Source organism: Larimichthys crocea, chromosome XIV, assembly GCF_000972845.2.
Source record: "Larimichthys crocea isolate SSNF chromosome XIV, L_crocea_2.0, whole genome shotgun sequence".
In the NCBI taxonomy this organism is placed as follows: Eukaryota; Metazoa; Chordata; class Actinopteri; family Sciaenidae; genus Larimichthys; species Larimichthys crocea.
Genome location: NC_040024.1, coordinates 7865533 through 7886273, shown reverse-complemented (window position 1 = coordinate 7886273; position 20741 = coordinate 7865533). Strand labels below are relative to the sequence as shown.

The 20741-nt window shown below is 37.5% G+C and overlaps 3 protein-coding genes across 7 annotated transcripts; all 3 read right to left on the bottom strand.

The window, feature by feature from the left end:
* Nucleotides 1–70: 70 nt before the first annotated feature.
* LOC109138864 (C-type mannose receptor 2-like) lies at nucleotides 71–13404 on the bottom strand. Of its 2 annotated transcripts, XM_019260463.2 has the most exons (6): nucleotides 13359–13374; nucleotides 2940–3011; nucleotides 1973–2109; nucleotides 1488–1871; nucleotides 1074–1394; nucleotides 71–875 (listed from the first exon to the last, which is right to left on the bottom strand). In XM_019260463.2, the coding sequence occupies exons 3-6, from the start codon at nucleotides 2079–2081 to the stop codon at nucleotides 532–534; spliced, it is 1158 nt and encodes a 385-aa protein (XP_019116008.2). In that variant the 5' UTR covers nucleotides 2082–2109; nucleotides 2940–3011; nucleotides 13359–13374; the 3' UTR covers nucleotides 71–531. The 2 variants fall into 2 exon arrangements, with proteins under 2 accessions (XP_019116008.2, XP_027143337.1); XM_027287536.1 differs by lacking the exon at nucleotides 2940–3011 and having other exon boundaries at nucleotides 13359–13404.
* LOC113747572 (lymphocyte antigen 75-like) lies at nucleotides 8940–13286 on the bottom strand. Of its 4 annotated transcripts, none has more exons than XM_027287538.1 (7): nucleotides 13140–13286; nucleotides 12831–13004; nucleotides 12297–12388; nucleotides 11157–11305; nucleotides 10675–11055; nucleotides 10111–10425; nucleotides 8940–9947 (listed from the first exon to the last, which is right to left on the bottom strand). In XM_027287538.1, exons 4-7 carry the CDS (start codon nucleotides 11188–11190, stop codon nucleotides 9601–9603), a joined length of 1077 nt encoding a protein of 358 aa, XP_027143339.1. In that variant the 5' UTR covers nucleotides 11191–11305; nucleotides 12297–12388; nucleotides 12831–13004; nucleotides 13140–13286; the 3' UTR covers nucleotides 8940–9600. The 4 variants fall into 4 exon arrangements, with proteins under 4 accessions (XP_027143339.1, XP_027143340.1, XP_027143338.1 ...); XM_027287539.1 differs by having other exon boundaries at nucleotides 12831–12981; XM_027287537.1 differs by having other exon boundaries at nucleotides 12831–13286.
* A 2415-nt stretch (nucleotides 13405–15819) lies between the features above and the next one.
* On the bottom strand, nucleotides 15820–19904 carry LOC104925779 (C-type mannose receptor 2). Its single transcript, XM_027288170.1, has 5 exons — nucleotides 19757–19904; nucleotides 17852–18000; nucleotides 17364–17750; nucleotides 16950–17270; nucleotides 15820–16556 (listed from the first exon to the last, which is right to left on the bottom strand). The coding sequence occupies exons 2-5, from the start codon at nucleotides 17883–17885 to the stop codon at nucleotides 16219–16221; spliced, it is 1080 nt and encodes a 359-aa protein (XP_027143971.1). The 5' UTR covers nucleotides 17886–18000; nucleotides 19757–19904; the 3' UTR covers nucleotides 15820–16218.
* Nucleotides 19905–20741: the final 837 nt, after the last annotated feature.

The window sequence follows — 20741 nt, the reverse complement described above, 5'->3', positions numbered from 1 at the left end:
GTCACATCCTAAAATATAAAACACCCCACAAGTCAGATTTAATAAAGTAAATGAATCTGAAATTTCGACGTTCTTTATTAAATATTTGCTCAGCAGATAAAAAGCACATTACATGAAATGCAGCGTGTAAAAACAATGAAATCCATTTTGCATTTGAACCATTTTTTGGACACATACTGGCTGTTGCAGGATTAGAAACAACTGAGTCTGTAGAGAGGTTAACATCAGGATTTCTTTAAAAAAGAAAAAAGTTTACATTTTATAGCCATCACCAGCATCTTAAATGAATAAATTCAAACATGTTGTAAGTATAAGAAGCAAAACAGTCCATCATAAACATACATGATGATACAATTAGAGATTAATGAAATCCATCATTTCAGAGTTTATTCCAATTAATGTCTGCATTTTGAAAATCTGTGTCTCTCCCACATCCAGGTTGAGATTCTTGACATTTGAAAGACTGTACACAGTTAGTGTTGATAGGTTTGTTGCGGCAGAAATATAAGGCGCTTATGGTTTTAAAACACACTACAGAGCACAGATGAAATTGAACATTTCGGTGTGAGTTTTTTTGACCCACTTATGTTGTCCTCCTCTCTCCATGGCTGCAGAGTCGTAACACCAATCAGTCCTTCCTTCTGGGTCCCAGTTGTTATAGGAGACCAGCTGGTCACTGACCCAGAACCACAAATCCAGAGCGCAGGTGTAGCGCAGTCCCAACCAGACATAGGGAGTGTCGGCGTTCTTGGCTCTCTTTTGGACCCATCTCTGCTGGTGTGGGTTAGTGATAGACACCAATTGACGGTAGTGATCTCTGCAGTAATCCAGGGCCTCCTCCCAGGTCTTCCTCTCTTTGATCAGGATCACTTCATCTGTTATGAGAAAATGAAGACACAGACAGGATCATGAAAGCAGTCTTGTTGGTGTTCAAGAGCTTTCAGTGTCATAACTCAGTTCTGTGTTTTAAAATAAATATATTCAGCACCGACAGAAATTCAACAAAAATACATAAATCATATGATAATCACATGAATCACACTGTCAGTTCAGCTGGATATTGCAAAACTCACCGTCGTAGCAGAAGAAAGGTTTTGTTTCATCACAATCAGCAGATCTCCATTGTCCAGAACTTTTTAACAAAGCACAGTTCTTGTCTCCAACTTCAGGATCCCAGTTTCTAAAAGAGGAACTGCTCCCATCTGACCACCTCCAGGTGTCTCTGAACAGGCCGATCCAGAAGCTTTCAGTAGGTGGATTCAGGTCTTTTACCTGATTCAACTGAGTGAGTCCACTGATCAGATCAGTGTGTTTGTCTCTGCAGTACTTCTGAGCCTGTGACCAGTTCATCTTTTCATTAATCACACAGTATGGGTCAGTGGGTCGCTTATTTTCTGTGAAGTAAACAGAAAAAAAACATGGCTCAATTACATGAACAGTATTATGTGATTGAGTTACAAGTTGGATTATTAGCTACATATTCTCACCATCATAGCAGATGAATGCATAATTGATAGGACAATAATCATCGAACCATGACTTTTCATGATTTATGAACACACAGTTCTCAAGACGTCCACCAAAATCATTTGGTTCACCATCAGCCCACTGTGCCTCACTGTCATTGTACTCCAGCCCTGGCAGAGACCAGTGCCACGTCCTGTTCTCTTTTCCTGAGTTGTTGTACAGTCCGGTCCAGGCTTCAGCTTGTGTCTTTCTAGAGTTATTAAGTCTCTCCATGTCTGTCATGTTATACACTGTGGCCAGGTCTGTATATTTTTCCTTGCAGTACTTCTGGGCTTCTTTCCAGGTCTTGTTATCACCAATAAAGTGATATTCATAGAGTTGACACATGAAGAAGCAACACTGACCTAAAAACAGAAAAAAAATTGAATGAATCCAGATGAAGTGATTTTAGATGGAAACAGACAGCAGTAGCACTGCTGTAGAAGTGTTAGGATGATCCACTTACCCATCAGGATGAGCACAAACAGACTCCACTTCATCTTTGCTCTGTTTGATGAAACTGATGTCTTAGTGTGCAGTGGACCAAACACAATGGTTTTAACAGCTTGTTTCATCCACAGAGGAGATGTACTTGTTGACTCGCTGTAAGAAAGGAGAGAGTGAGTGAACACAAGGACCAGCTTTCATGGTTGAAGGCTCAGATGAGCTACATCAGTCACAATGTTTAACTGTAAGTCCAGTAAAAATTATAATTTGAGTTTAATCAGAAGCAGAATTGAGACCAAAATGCAAATTTTGAAACAGTGCTTCACAGAGTAAAATCCCTCCGCCCATGAAGAGGTCTTATTTGAGTAAAATGCAAATAACATAGTGCATCGTGCTGCGCCAATAACTAAAAAAACACCTGTACGATGTGCCTTAATATGTTCTGTCTGGACACTCTGAATCTCCTGATTTAGGTGCTTTCATCATAGTTTTGTTCTTTTCTTACAATATAAAGCAGTATCACTATCAAACACATTATGCATCAGGACTTACTGCCACACAGTAAAGTTATGGCTTCTTTAAACGGAGTGAAAAACAAAACAACACAGGTTTGCTTGTTGTCTAACAAAAGCAATTTTGTGACTTCTGTATTATGAGTGCACTAATCTAAAACTAAACGTCTGAACTATGGTCAACACATATCCACAAATATACAATCAACCACATGCCCTTTATTACCCTAAATCTTGTTACCAGACTAGCACATATCCGACAATACAACAGCGTGCATCCATCATCAAAAAGCTGCAAAACTCTGAACCTGAGACGACAAGAAAAGTCCACTAGACTCACAAAACTGTGACCCCACAAGTACTGAGGGATTATCATATGTGTTTGTATCATAATGTCAGGTGTTCCTGTTATTGTGTCCACCCTCTGAACACACTATGAACAATATGTCAGAAATACACAGAATCATAACTTACATCTTCTGAGTCCTTCTCTCCTCAGCTTCGCTCCGGTGTCTCTCCTTCTGTGCTGACGAAGACTCTGAAATACTGACCAGGTATGTGCTCTCTTGTATGTATGTCATGTCAGATTTGAATATTGAAATGCACAAGATACAAAGATGTCTATCATAGAAAGGATCCATTGACGTAACAGGGGAAAAAAACATCCCAACACTTCCCTGTTGACTGTCCAACTGGGAAACACAAATGTGTCATTCAGAAAAATCCACAAATATGTGAAAGTAATAATACGTATACAGTCGTCCCTCGCTATATCGCAGTTCACATTTCGCGGATTTTTTTAGTGTAATTTTGCATGCTTTTTTTTTTACAGCGTACTGTACAGTATGAACGCGCATTGTGTTCTGCGTCCTGATTGGCTAAGTGAGAACCGCACATGTGTTCTGCGTCCTGATTAATTAAGGGAGTACTGTACAAAATGTGTGTAAAAAGGTGAATAAAAGTGTGTGGTTAGGGATTTTACGGCCTTAAAACATGTATAATAATTGTAAAACTTACTTCGCGGATTTCGTTTATTGCGGGTTATTTTCAGAACGTATCCCCCGCGATAAACGAGGGACCACTGTACTTTAAAAACTAGTGAGCCGACAACTTTACTGCCAGACGTCAAGCAAGGTCAACAACACAAGACATAGCCGCCAGTTAATATTTCAATCAATCATGATGGGGGCTGAAGGTTATCCTCAAACCAGGCTATGTGTGTCTCTAAAGGACGCCCGGTTCAACTCGGAGACAATTAATCAACAACGGTCCAGTTTTAGATGATCAACCTTCTCTGTTTTATATTAAAGCAGACAGACAACACTGTAGGAAGAGCGCAATCCGCCCAGAACAGAGGGGTTGATTTAAATCAGTGACAAACATGAGGACCCTCTGGTCACCCATCAAATGAAATGTCCTTTCTCAATGAGTGTCAATGAATGACCTCTTTTTGCCTGTTGGACAGACAACAGTCCCTAGATTTACATCTCTGCTTTTCCTATGTGACATGTAAATGTTCCTTTATTCATTTCAATATTCAAATGCTGACCTCAAGGTGGCTTCAAGAGACTACTGTATAATATTCGACTGAGAGCAGTCTGCACGAGCACACGAAGGAGAAACTTCAGAGTGAAGAGAAGACACAAGAAATCTTCAGATGTAAGTTTGAACTCTCGTGTCAGATTTCATGTTGTCATGTGCTTCTCCACAAAAACATTTATTCTCTGGTTGTTGTTAAACTTTTTTGATCTGTATTTTACTCATCACTAACTTTCATTGGCTAGAAAAAACTTTTAGAGGTCAAAACCTCAGCAATAATATTTAGGAGCCTAAACTCCATTTGTTGGTGTTTCATTGGTTAGCATGCAATGATTTGAGTTCTTAGAACTATTTTTTAAGTAATTAAAAGTAATATTTACAGAGTGATGTACAATTCATGTTTACAGTGACACAGTAAGTTAATTGCATATTACATTTGTAATATTTTGGAATAGGTGACTATGATTGTGACTTAGTATCTCAGCACTTGTTTTGCCTTTTGATAATACTACGTAAAGAAATTTTTGGTGTTATTCAGAGTGGAGTCACAGTTTTCTGTGTTACCTCCCTCAAAGAGAAAAACATCAGACACAGGGTTGTTGAAGCATGTCAGAATTCACAAGTCCCATAAAAAAGGTGACATGTAAACCTCTTCAAGGTAACTTTAACTGTGGTGCCGGCATAAAGTGCCAATATACCAAAATATGACTTTATTCCCTGTGATTTAAAATTTGTTGGGCTTTGCGAATGTTAAATGTGGAGCAGCGTATAAACACATTCTGGGTTAAGAACTCTTCTCCTGTATTTAAGTCACGTCCTTTATTGGACACAGCTCTTACCTCTCTGCTGTTCTGGATCAACAGTTGTCCTGAAGCTACGTGACCATAAACCCAACCCATCTTGGTTGGTACCACATCAGCTGATATGTGTTTGCATGTATATGATTGGTTGTCTTTAACATATACAGTGGTCCCTCGTTTATCGCGGGGGATACGTTCTGAAAATAACCCGCAATAAACGAAGTTTTACAATTATTATACATGTTTTAAGGCCGTAAAACCCCTAACCACACACTTTTATACACCGTTTTACACGCATTTTGTACAGTACTCCCTTAGTTAATCAGGGCAGAACACAATGCGCGTTCATACTGTACACTACGCTGTAAAAAAAAGCATGCAAAATTACAGTAAAAAAATCTGCGAAACAGCGAGTCCGCGAAAAGTGAACCGCGTTATAGCGAGGGACGACTGTATCTGTTTTTTGCTGTTTGAATCTTTCTCAGCTTCATTCTTTTAACAGTTGTTTGTAATGTGTTTCATGATGACGGCCACAGGATAAAACACATATTCATGAATGTTCACAGATAGTTCTGCTTTGAATTACGGTTTGCATATTTCCTACCACTCTATATCTTCTTCTGTCTTCTTCAGCGGACTAAACTTTGCATTTTGTTTGTTTTTTACCTTGACAAACATCGAATGTTGAAGTGTGTCATCCAACAGAGACAAGCTGTTAAAACCATTGTGTTTGGTCCACTGCACACTAAGACATCAGTTTCAGTCAAACAGAGCAAAAATGAAGTGGAGTCTGTTTGTGCTCATCCTGATGGGTAAGTGGATCATCCTAACACTTCTACAGCAGTGCTACTGCTGTCTGTTTCCATCTAAAATCACTTCATCTGGATTCATTCAATTTTTTTTCTGTTTTTAGGTCAGTGTTGCTTCTTCATGTGTCAACTCTATGAATATCACTTTATTGGTGAGAACAAGACCTGGAAAGAAGCCAAGGAGTACTGCAAGAAAAAATATACAGACCTGGCCACAGTGTATGACATGACAGACATGGAGAGACTTAATAACTCTAGAAAGACACAAGCTGAAGCCTGGACCGGACTGTACAACAACCCAGGAATAAACAACAGGACGTGGCACTGGTCTCTGCCAGGGCTGGAGTACAATGACAGTGAGACACAGTGGGGTCCTGGTGAACCAAATGATTTTAATGGACGTCCTGAGATCTGTGTGTTCATAAATCATAAAAAGTTATGGTTCGACGATTATTGTCATAAACAACGTGCATTCATCTGCTATGATGGTGAGAATATGTAGCTAATAATCCAACTTGTAACTGAATCACATAATACTGTTCATGTAATTGAGCCATCCACGATATTTTGCCAATATTCTGTCAATGTCTGAGCTGTAATTAAATCCAGAGAAATGATTACATTTCACCTCTAATTAATAATAAAGAAACAGTATTTTAGGAGACTACATGACTTCATAAGATGTGTATTTTCTCAAGATGTATATGATGATGAAAGTTTTTCTGTTTACTTCACAGAAAAGAAGCAACCCAATGACACATACTGTGTGATTAATAAACCAATGACCTGGTCACGGGCTCAGAAGTACTGCAGAGAACATCACACTGACCTGATCAGTGGACTCACTCAGTTGAATCAGGTAAAAGACCTGAATCCACCTGAGAAAAACTTCTGGATCGGCCTGTTCAGCGACACCTGGAGGTGGTCAGATGGGAGCAGTTCCTCTTTTAGAAACTGGGATCCTGAAGTCGGAGACAAGAACTGTGCCTTGTTAAAAAGTTCTGGACAATGGAGATCTGCTGATTGTGATGAAAAAAAACCTTTCTTCTGCTACGACGGTGAGTTTTGCAATATCCAGCTGAACTGACAGTGTGATTCATGTGATTATCATATGATTTATGTATCTTTGTTGAATTTCTGTCGGTGCTGAATATATTTATTTTAAAACACAGAATTGAGTTATGTGTCATGATCCTGTGTGTGTCTTCATTTTCTCATAACAGATGAAGTGATCCTGATTAAAGAGAGGAAGACCTGGGAGGAGGCCGAGGATTACTGCAGCGTCCACCACCATGGTCTGGTGTCTATCACTAACCCACTCCAGCAGAGAAGGGTCCAGATTAGAGCCAAGAACGCCGACACTGACTATGTCTGGTTGGGACTGCGCTTCTCCTGCGTTCTGGATTTGTGGTTCTGGGTCAGTGACCAGCTGGTCTGCTATGACAACTGGGACCCAGAACAAAAGACTGAAAGGTGTGACAGGGCTGCAGCCATGAAGAAAGGAGGAGATAAGTGGGTCACAAAAGCTGAAACTGCAAAGTTTAATTTCATCTGCGCTTTACATTAAGTTTTAAATCCACCATAACCACCTTATATTTCTGCTGTATTTTTCTGAGACTGCAACAAACTTAACAACACTAACTGTGTACAGTCTGTGCTGTCTGTTCTCTGGGTTTATTTTAATGGTAACAAGACAAATGTTAGGAGTCTCAACCCGAACGTGGGACAGACAAACAGATCTTCTAACTGCAGACTAGATGTTGATTCAAAGTGGCTACACTGAACTTCTCCTAAAGGGTGGATCTTTTATTAACCCCTGATTGAATCATAATGTGTGTTTATGAGTGAATACAAATCTATACTGTTTTGCTTCTAATGCTGGTGATGGTTATAATATGTAAAACCTTGTTTTCTGTCATGAGTGTAGAGTTTTATGTCAGTCAATTTAATCATCTCTAATATGAACGTGACTATACTAAACTTCTCCTAAATGGTGGATCTCATTAATCTCTAATTGTATCATCATGTGTGTTTATGATGGACTGTTTTGCTTCTTATACTTACAACATGTTTGAATTTATTCATTTAATATGCTGGTGATGGCTATAAAATGTAAAATGTTTGAGTTTTACGTGAGTTGATTTTCTCTGATGCTGAATAAAACATGATGTTAACCTCTCTACAGACCGTGCAGCCTTCAGTTGTTCATAGTTTCTAATCCTGCAACAGCCAGTATGTGTCCTTCAACATGTTGAAATGCTCACACTAAAGACACAAAAATGTTTCAAATGCAAAAGAAACGCACTTACTAACTTATAAAACATTCCCGAAATACATTAAGGTCACTGCAGATCGTCGTCCACGGCATCCTAAGATCTACTTTGAACAATTAAAGTTATTTGCCTCAAAATAATAATATTAATACATTTGATTTAAAAGCGTTTTTCTAGATAGTCAAAGAGACTGTACATAAAAAAGAACATTAAACATGGATTCAGTGTTGAGTCATATTTCCATAAACACTGCACATGCAATCAATGTCTCCACCTACTGGTGGTTGTATTTTTAAACCCACAGTTTAATCTCTGAGGTTGTTGAAGCTGCAGAATACTTGCAGTAGAGTAGAGTTAGTGAACGTAAACCTGGCAGCTATTAGTGAATTTCCACAGGGCAAAGGAAAAATCATTTTACAAAATTACTTAATTATATCTGCTGAAGTCACTAGTTTTGTCATTATAAACACATGCTGATCAAAAAGTTCTAAATAAAGTATTATATCATGAAAGTAGGGCAGTTCATTAGAAGCATGCAATGGTAATTTCTTCATCTCAAACTATTTACTGAAACAAAAGCTAACAACAGTGGTGTGTATACCACAACAACAAAAAATTTAACGACTCAGTAATTTGTCATGTATCCTTAAGCATCGATTACAAGTACTGTTAGGTGTTGTCTTGGTGTCATGATGTCAGAATGTGAACAGCGTGATGAAGAGGACTGTTTAAATACAAACTGTCTTTGAAGCAGAACATTTAGTGGAACATTCATTCATGGTTTTTAGTCACCTTGTTAGAGAACAGCATGTTCTGCAATAAGTACTGAAACACTGGACAGTTGGACATGTGCATTTAAAAGTTTAGAGAACGTCAAATGAAGTTCAATCAAAAACTTCACTTCATTTAACCAGACTTTTTGTGAGTAGCGGGTATATGCACACACACATACATGATGGGAATTACTATTAATGTGCTTAAACGGCAATAAACATCACAAAATGATGCGTCATATGTTCTGCATGGACATCAACAATGGAGACTCTTTCTTTTTTTGTTTTATTAGGTTTCAAATGTCAAACAGCTGATATATGTATCACAAAAAGCATGCATCAAACATCACACATGATTTAACAAGGAAATGTATAATGAGTCATGGGTTCTGGGTGTACAGTATCTTTGAAGAAGTCTAATGCAAAGCACCCGCTATGACAACATTTTTTTTTATCATTAAATTGAAAATAATCATATAATAAAGGGCATTTAGACAGAAGGTCAAAGGTCAAGTCTGTGGAAAACATGGCAGATTGCTATTAACTTACATTTATTGTTTGAATTCACGTTCATATTAGAGATGATTAAATTGACTGACATAAAACTCTACACTCATGACAGAAAACAAGGTTTTACATATTATAACCAGCACCAGCATTAGAAGCAAAACAGTATAGATTTGTATTCACTCATAAACACACATTATGATTCAATCAGGGGTTAATAAAAGATCCACCCTTTACATCAACATCTAGTCTGCAGTTAGAAGATCTGTTTGTCTGTCCCACGTTCAGGTTGAGACTCCTAACATTTGTCTTGTTACCATTCAATAAACCCAGAGAACAGACAGTACAGACTGTACACAGTTAGTGTTGTTAAGTTTGTTGCAGTCTCAGAAAAATACAGCAGAAATATATGGTGGTTATGGTGGATTTAAAACTTAATGTAAAGCGCAGATGAAATTAAACTTTGCAGTTTCAGCTACTTCGACCCACTTATTTTCTTCTTTCTTCATGGCTGCAGCCTTGTCACAATCTCGAACAATCTGTTGTGCTGGGTCCCAGTTGTCATAGCAGACCAGCTGGTCACTGACCCAGAACCACAAATCCAGAACGCCGGAGAAGCGCAGTCCCAACCAGACATAGGGAGTGTCGGCGTTCTTGGCTCTCTTCTGGACCCATTCCTGCTGGTGTGAGTTAGTGATAGACACCAGACCATGGTGGTGGTGGCTGCAGTAATCCTCGGCCTCCTCCCAGGTTTTATTCTCTTTGATCAGGATCACTTTATCTGTCATCAAAATGAAGACACACACAGGATCATGAAACGTAACTCAATTCTGTGTTTTAAAATAAATATATTCAGCACCGACAGAAATTCAACAAAAATACATAAATCATATGATAATCACATGAATCACACTATCAGTTCAGCTGGATATTGCAAAACTCACCGTCGTAGCAGAAGAAAGGTTTTGTTTCTTCACAGTCAACAGATCTCCATTGTCCAGAACTTTTTAACAAGGCACAGTTCTTGTCTCCAACTTCAGGATCCCAGTTTCTGAAAGAGGAACTGCTCCCATCTGACCACCTCCATCTGTCGCTGAACAGGCCGATCCAGAAGTTTTCCCCAGGTCTGTCTGTTATGTTATTCAACTGAGTGAGTCCACTGATCAGGTCAGTGTGATTGTCTCTGCAGTACTTCTGAGCCCGTGACCAGGTCATTGGTTTATTAATCACACAGTATGTGTCATTGGGTTGCTTCTTTTCTGTGAAGTAAACAGAAAAACCTTCATCATCATATACATCTTGAGAAAATACACATCTTATGAAGTCATGTAGTCTCCTAAAATACTGTTTCTTTATTATTAATTAGAGGTGAAATGTAATCATTTCTCTGGATTGAATTACAGCTCAGACATTGACAGAATATTGGCAAAATATGGTGGATGGCTCAATTACATGAACAGTATTATGTGATTCAGTTACAAGTTGGATTATTAGCTACATATTCTCACCATCATAGCAGATGAATGGATGTTCTTCTTCACAACCATCTTCGAACCATAAATTAGTACTATTCACTGCCACACAGTTTTCAGGATACTTGTCGTTATTTGGTTTATTATCATCCCACTTTGCCTCACTGTCATTGTACTCCAGCCCTGGCAGAGACCAGTGCCACGTCCTGTTCTCTTTTCCTGGGTTGTTGTACAGTCCGGTCCAGGCTTCAGCTTGTGTCTTTCTAGAGTTATTAAGTCTCTTCATGTCTGTCATGTCATACACTGTGGCCAGGTCTGTATATTTTTCCTTGCAGTACTCCTTGGCTTTCTCCCAGGTCTTGCTCTTATTAATGAAGTGGTATTCATAGAGTTGACACATGAAGAAGCAACACTGACCTAAAAACAGAAAAAAAATTGAATGAATCCAGATGAAGTGATTTTAGATGGAAACAGACAGCAGTAGCACTGCTGTAGAAGTGTTAGGATGATCCACTTACCCATCAGGATGAGCACAAACAGACTCCACTTCATCTTTGCTCTGTTTGATGAAACTGATGTCTTAGTGTGCAGTGGACCAAACACAATAGTTGCCTCTGTTGGACGAAACACGCAGACACTTGATGTTTGTCAAGGTAATCCTGCATCACTGCAATAAGGAAGATGAATATAAGGTGGTAAGAATTATGCAAACCATAGTCAAAGCAGGGCTAGCTGTGAACAGACGTGTTTTCAGCTGACTGTCAAACCTTGTGAGGTGTTCGTCTCATTCCTTGTACCACTTGTACATTCATGACAGTAAAAACAACAAATTCGAAACATTAGAAGCTTCTGCACAGAAATATATATTCTTTGGTTGTTGTTGAACTTTTTTCATCTGTATTTTACTCATCACTAACTTTTATTGGCTGAAAAAACTCTGTATTTTACTCATCACTAACTTTTATTGGCTGAAAAAACGTTTAGAGGTCAAAACTTCTTATTTTTTGAAGTGTTGACGTACAATTCATGTTTACAGTGACATGAAAATTGCATGATTCCTTGAATTTAAAATTTCATATCACATTTGTAATATTTTGGAATAGGTGACTATGATTGTGGCTTGAAAAAAATGCAACCAGTCATATCCATCCAAGCCCATATCAATCAATGAGGTATCTGCTGAAGTGGCATCAGGCTGCAAACTGGTTAATTTCTTTCCCTAAATTTAGATAACACCTCTTCTTTACTTTCATCACTTTTATCATATTGTTCACATTTATTGACCTGAACTGCAGCCTTGACATTCAACTACAACCTCACAACCAAGTTCCCTATTTGAATAAGAGTACAGATGAAAAAAAAAGCTCAGAGAAACAAACAGTGAATAAATATTTCTGTGTGGAAACTTGTAATGTTCAGTTATTTATCTGTTATGTTTACTGCCACGAATGTACAAGTGATACACAAAATAAAAAAGGCACTAACCAAACTTACTCTGAGCCAAAGATTAAATTATTTTGTAAGCCTGAAAATGAACGACGGCATACACATTTATAAAATCAAATGTGGTGAATGAATAAGCTAAACTCATATTTAATTCTATACAAAAAATGAAATACAAGTACTAAAGAACAAATAGCAACAGAGTTCAAACTTACATCTGATGATTTCTTTTCGCTCCGCTCCACTCTGGTGTCTCTCCTTCGTGTGCTCGTGCAGACTGCTCTAAGTCAAATATTATACCGTATCTCTTGAAGCCACATTGATGTCAGCATGCAAAAGAGGTCATTTACATTATACGAGAGAAAAACAAACAGAAATAAAAAATTATGGAACGTTGACTAACCAACCAGCCAAAAGAGGAAATGTCATTCATTGCCATATATGAGGCCTTCTTTACTTTATTACATTCTACAAATAATGAAGACATCAACACATTGTGTGGTCCAAAAAAAGGTCAAAATGTATCCATTTCACATTTAACAGTGGCATTAACCCTTTAAAAAACTTTAATTCGATCAGAATTGACATTCAAATATTATGTGAATCGGCTTTACGGACACAAATTCAAATACCTTTAACCAAAAAATAGTTTTAGTTACCTTTAATGTCATTACCTTTATTAATTAAAGGCCTGATACATTTGCGTCGTTTCTTCACTCAAAAGAGCTATAAAGTTTTACGATACTCACCGAATTGCAGTCCGGTACATTTCCACAGTATATGGACAAACTTGAATTTGGGGTGTTAACGGCGTGCATGTGAGGCAGGGGCGCATCCATCAGGTTTCATCGCCTTCATACAGATTAAAATTTACTAAATGTCCACGGCGTACGCTGTTTTCTGGACAAATGAACGTCAGCGGGCTTGTAGACACAACCAGAAGTACAAGCTAACGCGATGATGAAGCGTTACACCACGCCACGCCACGAGCGGGAAACCAGCAACTGGCATTTCATTACAAAACTTCACCGCAACTGCACAACACAGCTCATATTTACCTGGAAAGATAAGACACCCGTCCTGTAAAATACGGAACCGTCCTTTATTTGGCAATTAAATGTTCCGATTTGTAAATTTCCATAAATGTCCGTCTGTCACACAAACATCAACACTAAATCTAACAATAATGACCAAATGATCATTTATTTAATATACAGTAAATATAAATATTAAACATGTGGCCATTCAAATTTAATGAACACTTTTTCGGACAATACCTTTCCCGCGTCTTTCCTCTCCTCTGGTCAGCGATGAAAAGACGAATTCCCGCCTCGTAAACAAATAACAGACGCTGATTGGCTGCTGAGCACAATTTGAAAGACAACAGACACTACTCACCCTAACGTGCCAGTGTGATGCCTTCAAGGACCACAGTAAACGTCAACTTCAGTGTGTTTTAAAGGGCAAACACGAACTATGTCAACTTAATATTTGACCCCATGAACTTTATACACACTCAAAATGCAGGACTTATGCATGTCAATTATTTAGTAAAATTTCCATTCATTTTAATTACATAAGTTTAATGTAAATTAACTAATTAACTTAATATATATCATATATTAATATTATATATTATATATTATATATATATATATATATATTATATATATATATATATATATATATTTATATATATATATAAAAATAAAGTATTATATCAAGTATTTATATATATATAAAGTATTTATATCAAGACCATGTAATGCAAATGGATGGAAATTGTCTATGGATTGAAATGGATTATGGCCGCAACATTTTTGTGAGTGTACAGATAAAAAGGGAATGAAATACACATTGGCTAGTGGCTGATAATTAGTTTAAGTAAAAAAAAAAAATTGAAAAACTGCTTCACATTCCCGAACAAAAGGACAGACAAAGGTATTTTAACTCTTAGTCAATAGAGGGAAAAAAATCAGAAGAAGCTGGCTTATGTACTTAAATAATAAAATAATAAATAAAAATAAATAAATTATATATAATATATATATATAATATATATATATATATATATATATATTATATATATATATATATATATATGTGTGTCACTTGTTTACAGTTGTTATTTTGTGGGTAGTTAAATCTTATATTTTGCTATTTGTTAAAGTGTTTTTTTTGATTGGGCAACTAAAAAAGAAAAGAACATGTCAAAGACAAAGTTCTTCAGGTGAGTATATTTAATTAGCAGTAGAATTTACTGCGATGCAAGGCAATGCATCACACCTTAAAAAGTGTGGCTTTTTACATCGTACGCACATAACACCTGCTGTCAAGAACAAAATGAACGCTAATGTTTCCCCACTTTGCTGGAAATGCAATACTGAGACCGGTAATTATATTCACTGCCTCTGGTCATGTGTGAAGTTACAAAGGTATTGGTCTAGTATTGTGAATGAACTGACTGTTATCTTTGGTGTTCCAATACGGATGGACCCTGTGTGCCTGATACTTGGTCTCCCAGATGGTCGGATCCCTGACAGTAAACACAGGAGACTTTTCAATATACTGACTTTTGCTGCTAGAAAGAACATTCTACTTTTGCAGGCCGAGAATGTTACTCCAACAAAAAAAAATCATGGCACAACTTTGTTATGGACTGCATTCCTAGTGAATACATCACGTGCATGCTTCACTCCAAAATAGATGCTTTCTATAAGGTCTGGGACTCTTACTTGCAGCTTATTGGGCCCACCCTGTCGTCCTCCTTGCTTCGTGGATTTCCCAGATCAGCCTAGCCGGTCTTTGTGACTTTGTTCTGAGTGCTCACTATCTAACAGGCACCTTGTAGCCTTGCTATGTTGGTACGCTCTGTATTTATTTTCTTCTGGATATTGTCTTGTCTTGCGGCGGGAGGCTGGACAAAAATATGCCCAATGTCCTATTTTTATTTGCATAATTATTTGCTATTTACTGTGCCCACATTCTGTTGTCTTTTCCTTTTCTGCCATGTCCGAGCAGTTCGTTGTGTTTTGTGTTGTATTCTGAAAAATGTAATAAAAACATTTTTTAAAAAGTGTGGCTTTTTTGGTTGCTGCCGCAAGGAATTGTGGGATAGCCTATAAAGCAAAATAGACAGCAGCTGATTGGCCAGATGCCATGCTGTATAAGCCAATCACTGCTGCTAGTACCCTGAGGTTGGGTTTGATTTAGTTATTATGTGACACACAATTTTAAAGTGAAGCCATCGTGAAATAATAAATGTGAACGTTAAAATGCGTCACTGGCTGGGATTGGCTCAAGCGATGACGATATGTGGTTACAGGATGTATGTGGAATGGATGTCATGCAGCATCTAAATACTGATTTCATTAATCTGGTTAAAATATTATAAATATGTATCAAGATATATCTTTAAATGCATCAGTGTTACTTATTGTTATGACATAAAGTCATTTATCTGATGTAATACTGCTTCATAAGGCATACAGGCATGCAGTGATTTAATTACAAGAAGTCATTGCTTTAGAATAACTGCTGATATTTGAATATGTGACGTGTATTGCTTGACACTTCATTGATTTGTTTTTGATTAGCAGCTTTGGCTCTCCCAAACTTTTTTCAATCTGTGTTTTCAGTCTCAGAAGATGCAAATGAAGTACATGACAAAAAAAAAAAGAACTGGATCACAAGATTTATTGAATCACACGTTACATTAATGTAATCATCACCAGATCTTCACCACAACATCCTAAAATATCAAACAGTGAGTAAATAATGTTCACAAAATCAAAGTATACATTGGCAGATCTATTGTTAAGGAAAACTACATGTTTTTGTAAGAAGGATAATAATAAGGATTCAACACACAACCCAAAAAAAAAACATGCATATGTCAGAAACAGACGTCACACGGGGACAGAAAAATAAGCCTCTGTTGTTGTGAACTATACAATGATTGACTGCATTTTTTAAGCCTGTTGTAAATTTGATGTATCGCCTACATTTCCCAAAATACCATTCAATGACCCTAAAAACATAGCATATAATATAGTGTAAGCTTCTTAAAAAAACACACCACCAGGAACAGAGTGAGTAAATAATTGTTATGTCTGCTACCGGTAAGCAGAGCGGGCCTTAACGGGAACAGATGAAATTAAATTTCATATCAGCAAGATGACTGTACCACTGATGTTTTCCTCCTCTCTCCATGGCTCCAGACATGTTACAGTCATCCATCTTTTCCTTCCAGTTCTCATACTGGACTTCCTCGTTGCTGACCCAGAACCAGAATTCCAGAGTGCAGGTGTAGCGCAGACCCGTCCAGACGTAGGGAGAGGTGGCGCTCTTGGCTTTCTCTTGGACCCATGTCTGCTCGTTACTGTTAGTGATGGAGATCAGGTCATAGTGGTGCTTTCTGCAGTAAGACAGGGCCTCCTCCCAGGTCTTGTTTTCTTTGATCAGGATCATGTATTCTGTCATGGAAGAAATGAAATCATCATCTTTGTTCAGCTAACTGTTGAGAACACAGAGATCCAATGTGCTTTTTTCAATACTGATGGATAATTAAAGACCTCTTTTTGTAAAACCTGCAGCTGTAAGTTGACTCAGTGACATTCAAACTATTATAATATATATAATAATATAATATAATGGACCCAACTGCTTTTTTTTTCTTTTTCAATAATTGTTTATCATATAAAAGGCAAAGACCAGGTATGAAACCAAGTGTTTTGAAATAAATATAAATACAACTGAAATAAATCTGAATAACTGACAAAATACATAAATTCAACTGCATCCTCTGACTGATTCTAATACTGCTCCAACAGGAGAAAACAGCTGAGATACTACTTTGTAAAACTCACCGTCGTAGCAGAAGAAAGGTTTTTTCATATTACAATCAGCAGATCTCCATTGTCCAGAACTTTTTAACAAAGCACAGTTCTTGTCTCCAACTTCAGGATCCCAGTTTCTAAAAGAGGAACTGCTCCCATCTGACCACCTCCAGGTGTCTCTGAACAGGCCGATCCAGAAGTTTACAGAAGGTACATCCAGGTCTTTTACCTGATTCAACTGAGTGAGTCCACTGATCAGGTCAGTGTGTTTGTCTCTGCAGTACTTCTGAGCCTGTAACCAGTTCATCTTTTCCTCAACTACACAGTATGGGTCATTGGGTTGCTTCTTTTCTGTGAAGTAAACAGAAAAAAAACATGGCTCAATTACATGAACAGTATTATGTGATTCAGTTACAAGTTGGATTATTAGCTACATATTCTCACCATCATAGCAGATGAATGGATGTTCTTTAAGACAACCATCGTCGATCCATTTCCAACTCCCCTTCTTCGTTGCCCCACAGTTCTCAATATGTCCTTCACAATCATTTGGTTCACCAGGACCCCACTGTGCCTCACTCTCATTGTACTCCAGCCCTGGCAGAGACCAGTGCCACGTCCTGTTCTCCTTTCCTGAGTTGTTGTACAGTCCGGTCCAGGCTTCAGCTTGTGTCTTTCTAGAGTTATTAAGTCTCTTCATGTCTGTCATGTCATACACTGTGGCCAGGTCTGTATATTTTTCCTTGCAGTACTCCTTGGCTTTCTCCCAGGTCTTGCTCTTATTAATGAAGTGGTATTCATAGAGTTGACACATGAAGAAGCAACACTGACCTAAAAACAGAAAAAAAATTGAATGAATCCAGATGAAGTGATTTTAGATGGAAACAGACAGCAGTAGCACTGCTGTAGAAGTGTTAGGATGATCCACTTACCCATCAGGATGAGCACAAACAGACTCCACTTCATCTTTGCTCTGTTTGATGAAACTGATGTCTTAGTGTGCAGTGGACCAAACACAATAGTTGCCTCTGTTGGACGAAACACGCAGACACTTGATGTTTGTCAAGGTAATCCTGCATCACTGCAATAAGGAAGATGAATATAAGGTGGTAAGAATTATGCAAACCATAGTCAAAGCAGGGCTAGCTGTGAACAGACGTGTTTTCAGCTGACTGTCAAACCTTGTGAGGTGTTCGTCTCATTCCTTGTACCACTTGTACATTCATGGCAGTAAAAACAACAAATTCGAAACATTAGAAGCTTCTGCACAGAAATATTTATTCTTTGGTTGTTGTTGAACTTTTAAAATCTGTATTTTACTCATCACTAACTTTTATTGGCTGAAAAAACGTTTAGAGGTTAAAACTTCTTATTTTTTGAAGTGTTGACGTACAATTCATGTTCACAGTGACATGAAAATTGCATGATTCCTTGAATTTAAAATTTCATATCACATTTGTAATATTTTGGAATAGGTGACTATGATTGTGGCTTGCACAAAATGCAACCATTCATATCCATCCAAGCCCATATCAATCAATGAGGTATCTGTTGAAGTGGCATTAGGCTGCAAACTGGTTCATTTTTTTCCCTAAATCTGGATAACACCTCTTCTTTACTTTCATCACTTTTATCATATCGTTCTGAACAACACACATTTATTGACCTGAACTGCAGCCTTGACATTCAACTACAACCTCACAACCAAGTTCCCTATTTGAATAAGAGTACAGATGAAAAAAAAAAAAGCTCAGAGTAACAAACAGTGAATAAATATTTCTCTGTGGAAACCATTGTGTTTGGTTAAAATTTGAGTTTAATCAGAAGCAGAATTGAGACCAAAATGCAAATTTTGAAACAGTGCTTCATAGAGTAAAATCCCTCCGCCCATGAAGAGGTCTTATTTGAGTAAAATGCAAATAACATAGTGCATATGTTCTGTCTGGACGCTTTGAATCTCCTGATTTAGCTGCTTTCATCATAGTTTTGTTCTTTTCTTACAATATACAGCAGTATCACTATCAAACACATTATGCATCAGGACTTCACACAGTGAAGTTATGGCTTCGCCTTAACCACACCTAACCACTTCCGACAGTCCTATAAATACCCTTCAGGTTCCACATCCGCCCTATTTCCCGCTTCTTTCCTACTTTCCATAGGGTTTGGGGGTGCCCGGGTACTACAGCAGATTCCCTATCAAAGCTTCCCAACAGCGCAGCATCAGACCGAAGTACACGAAATCACGCTTCACTCTCAATCATTCATTTTGTCAGTAAATCATTTAAACATCTTGTTGATGATGTAGGGCCATGCTAGGGAATTGTGTCTTTATGCTGCAATAAGTCTTCTGTATTATGAGTGCACTAATCTAAAACTAAACATCTGAACTAATGTCAACACATATCCACAAATATAAAATCAACCACATGCCTTTTATTACCCTATTAGACTAGCACATATCCGACAATACAACAGCGTGCATCCATCATCAAAAAGCTGCAAAACTCTGAACCTGAGACGACAAGAAAAGTCCACTAGACTCACAAAACTGTGACCCCACAAGTACTGAAGGATTATCATATGTGTTTGTATCATAATGTCAGGTATTCCTGTTATTGTGTCCACCCTTTGTAAAAAAAAATAATAAAAATAAAATACTGAACATTACATAAAATTATTACAAATCAGCTGATTTCTTTGGTAAAATATAAACTGAAGAAAGACAAAAGTACTGTCCACCCTCTGAACACACTATGAACAATATGTCAGAAATACGTCCACCCTCTGAACACACTATGAACAATATGTCAGAAATACACAGAATCATAACTTACATCTTCTGAGTCCTTCTCTCCTCAGCTTCGCTCCGGTGTTTCTCCTTCTGTGCTGACGAAGACTCTGAAATACTGACCAGGTATGTGCTCTCTTGTATGTATGTCATGTCAGATTTGAATATTGAAATACACAAGCCAAAGATGTCTATGATAGAAAGGATCCATTGACGCAACAGGGGAAAAAAATACCCCAACACTTCCCTGTTGACTGCCCAAAAACAAAAAAAAAACAAAATGTTTACGACACGGAAAATACACATTTTAACACATTTTTGTTATTCTCTATTTATCATCGTTTTTCATTCATGCTCACGGGCAATGAAATCCAAAAGAATATTTAAAGCATGAGTTGCTGTCTTTGGGTGTGCAGTATATTTCTACAAGTTTAATCCAGTCATTCAAAGTTTTAAAGTCTGTGTAACTGTTTCCCAGTAACATCGTTATGACTTAAAATCTGTAGTTTGAAGGTAGGAAAGTTACCAAATGGATCTTTGAGAGAAGTTTTAATATTTTCCTTTTTGTTAAAACTGTAGTGCAACTGTTGAGGTGTGCACACAGTTCATACTGCTGTGTGCATTACACATAGGTACTCTGGACACGTTGGTCATACAACTCCATCAGCTATGTCAGATTTGAATATTGAAATACACAAGCCAAAGATGTTTATCATAGAAATGTCCATTGACGTAACAGGGGGGAAAACACCCTAACACTTCCTTGTTGACTGCCCAACGAGTAAACACAAACATGTCATTCAGGAATATCCACAAATAAGGAAAATAAATTAATGTTCACTACATTAAAAATACATTTATTTTGTCATGCTCTATCATTTTGAAGGTCCAACAGAATCACATTATCTGCAAAAAGCATGACATTATTACATCTGCTTCATTTAGTAGCTTTGGCATTTAAAAGCATGCTGATCTGATCATGTGGGTGTGCTGTATATTTGTACAAGGTTAATCCAATAACATCAACATTG

Coding starts and splice junctions, on each gene's coding strand:
- LOC113747572 (XM_027287537.1), bottom strand. CDS start 11,190: ATGAAGTGGAGTCTGTTTGTGCTCATCCTGATGG. Junction 11,056..11,156: donor GTTTGTGCTCATCCTGATGG/GTAAGTGGATCA, acceptor TTCTGTTTTTAG/GTCAGTGTTGCTTCTTCATG. Junction 10,426..10,674: donor TCCATTCATCTGCTATGATG/GTGAGAATATGT, acceptor TTTACTTCACAG/AAAAGAAGCAACCCAATGAC.
- LOC109138864 (XM_027287536.1), bottom strand. CDS start 2,081: ATGAAACAAGCTGTTAAAACCATTGTGTTTGGTCCACTGCACACTAAG. Junction 1,395..1,487: donor TGCATTCATCTGCTATGATG/GTGAGAATATGT, acceptor TTTACTTCACAG/AAAATAAGCGACCCACTGAC. Junction 876..1,073: donor ACCTTTCTTCTGCTACGACG/GTGAGTTTTGCA, acceptor TTCTCATAACAG/ATGAAGTGATCCTGATCAAA.
- LOC104925779 (XM_027288170.1), bottom strand. CDS start 17,885: ATGAAGTGGAGTCTGTTTGTGCTCATCCTGATGG. Junction 17,271..17,363: donor TCCATTCATCTGCTATGATG/GTGAGAATATGT, acceptor TTTACTTCACAG/AAAAGAAGCAACCCAATGAC. Junction 16,557..16,949: donor ACCTTTCTTCTGCTACGACG/GTGAGTTTTACA, acceptor CTTCCATGACAG/AATACATGATCCTGATCAAA.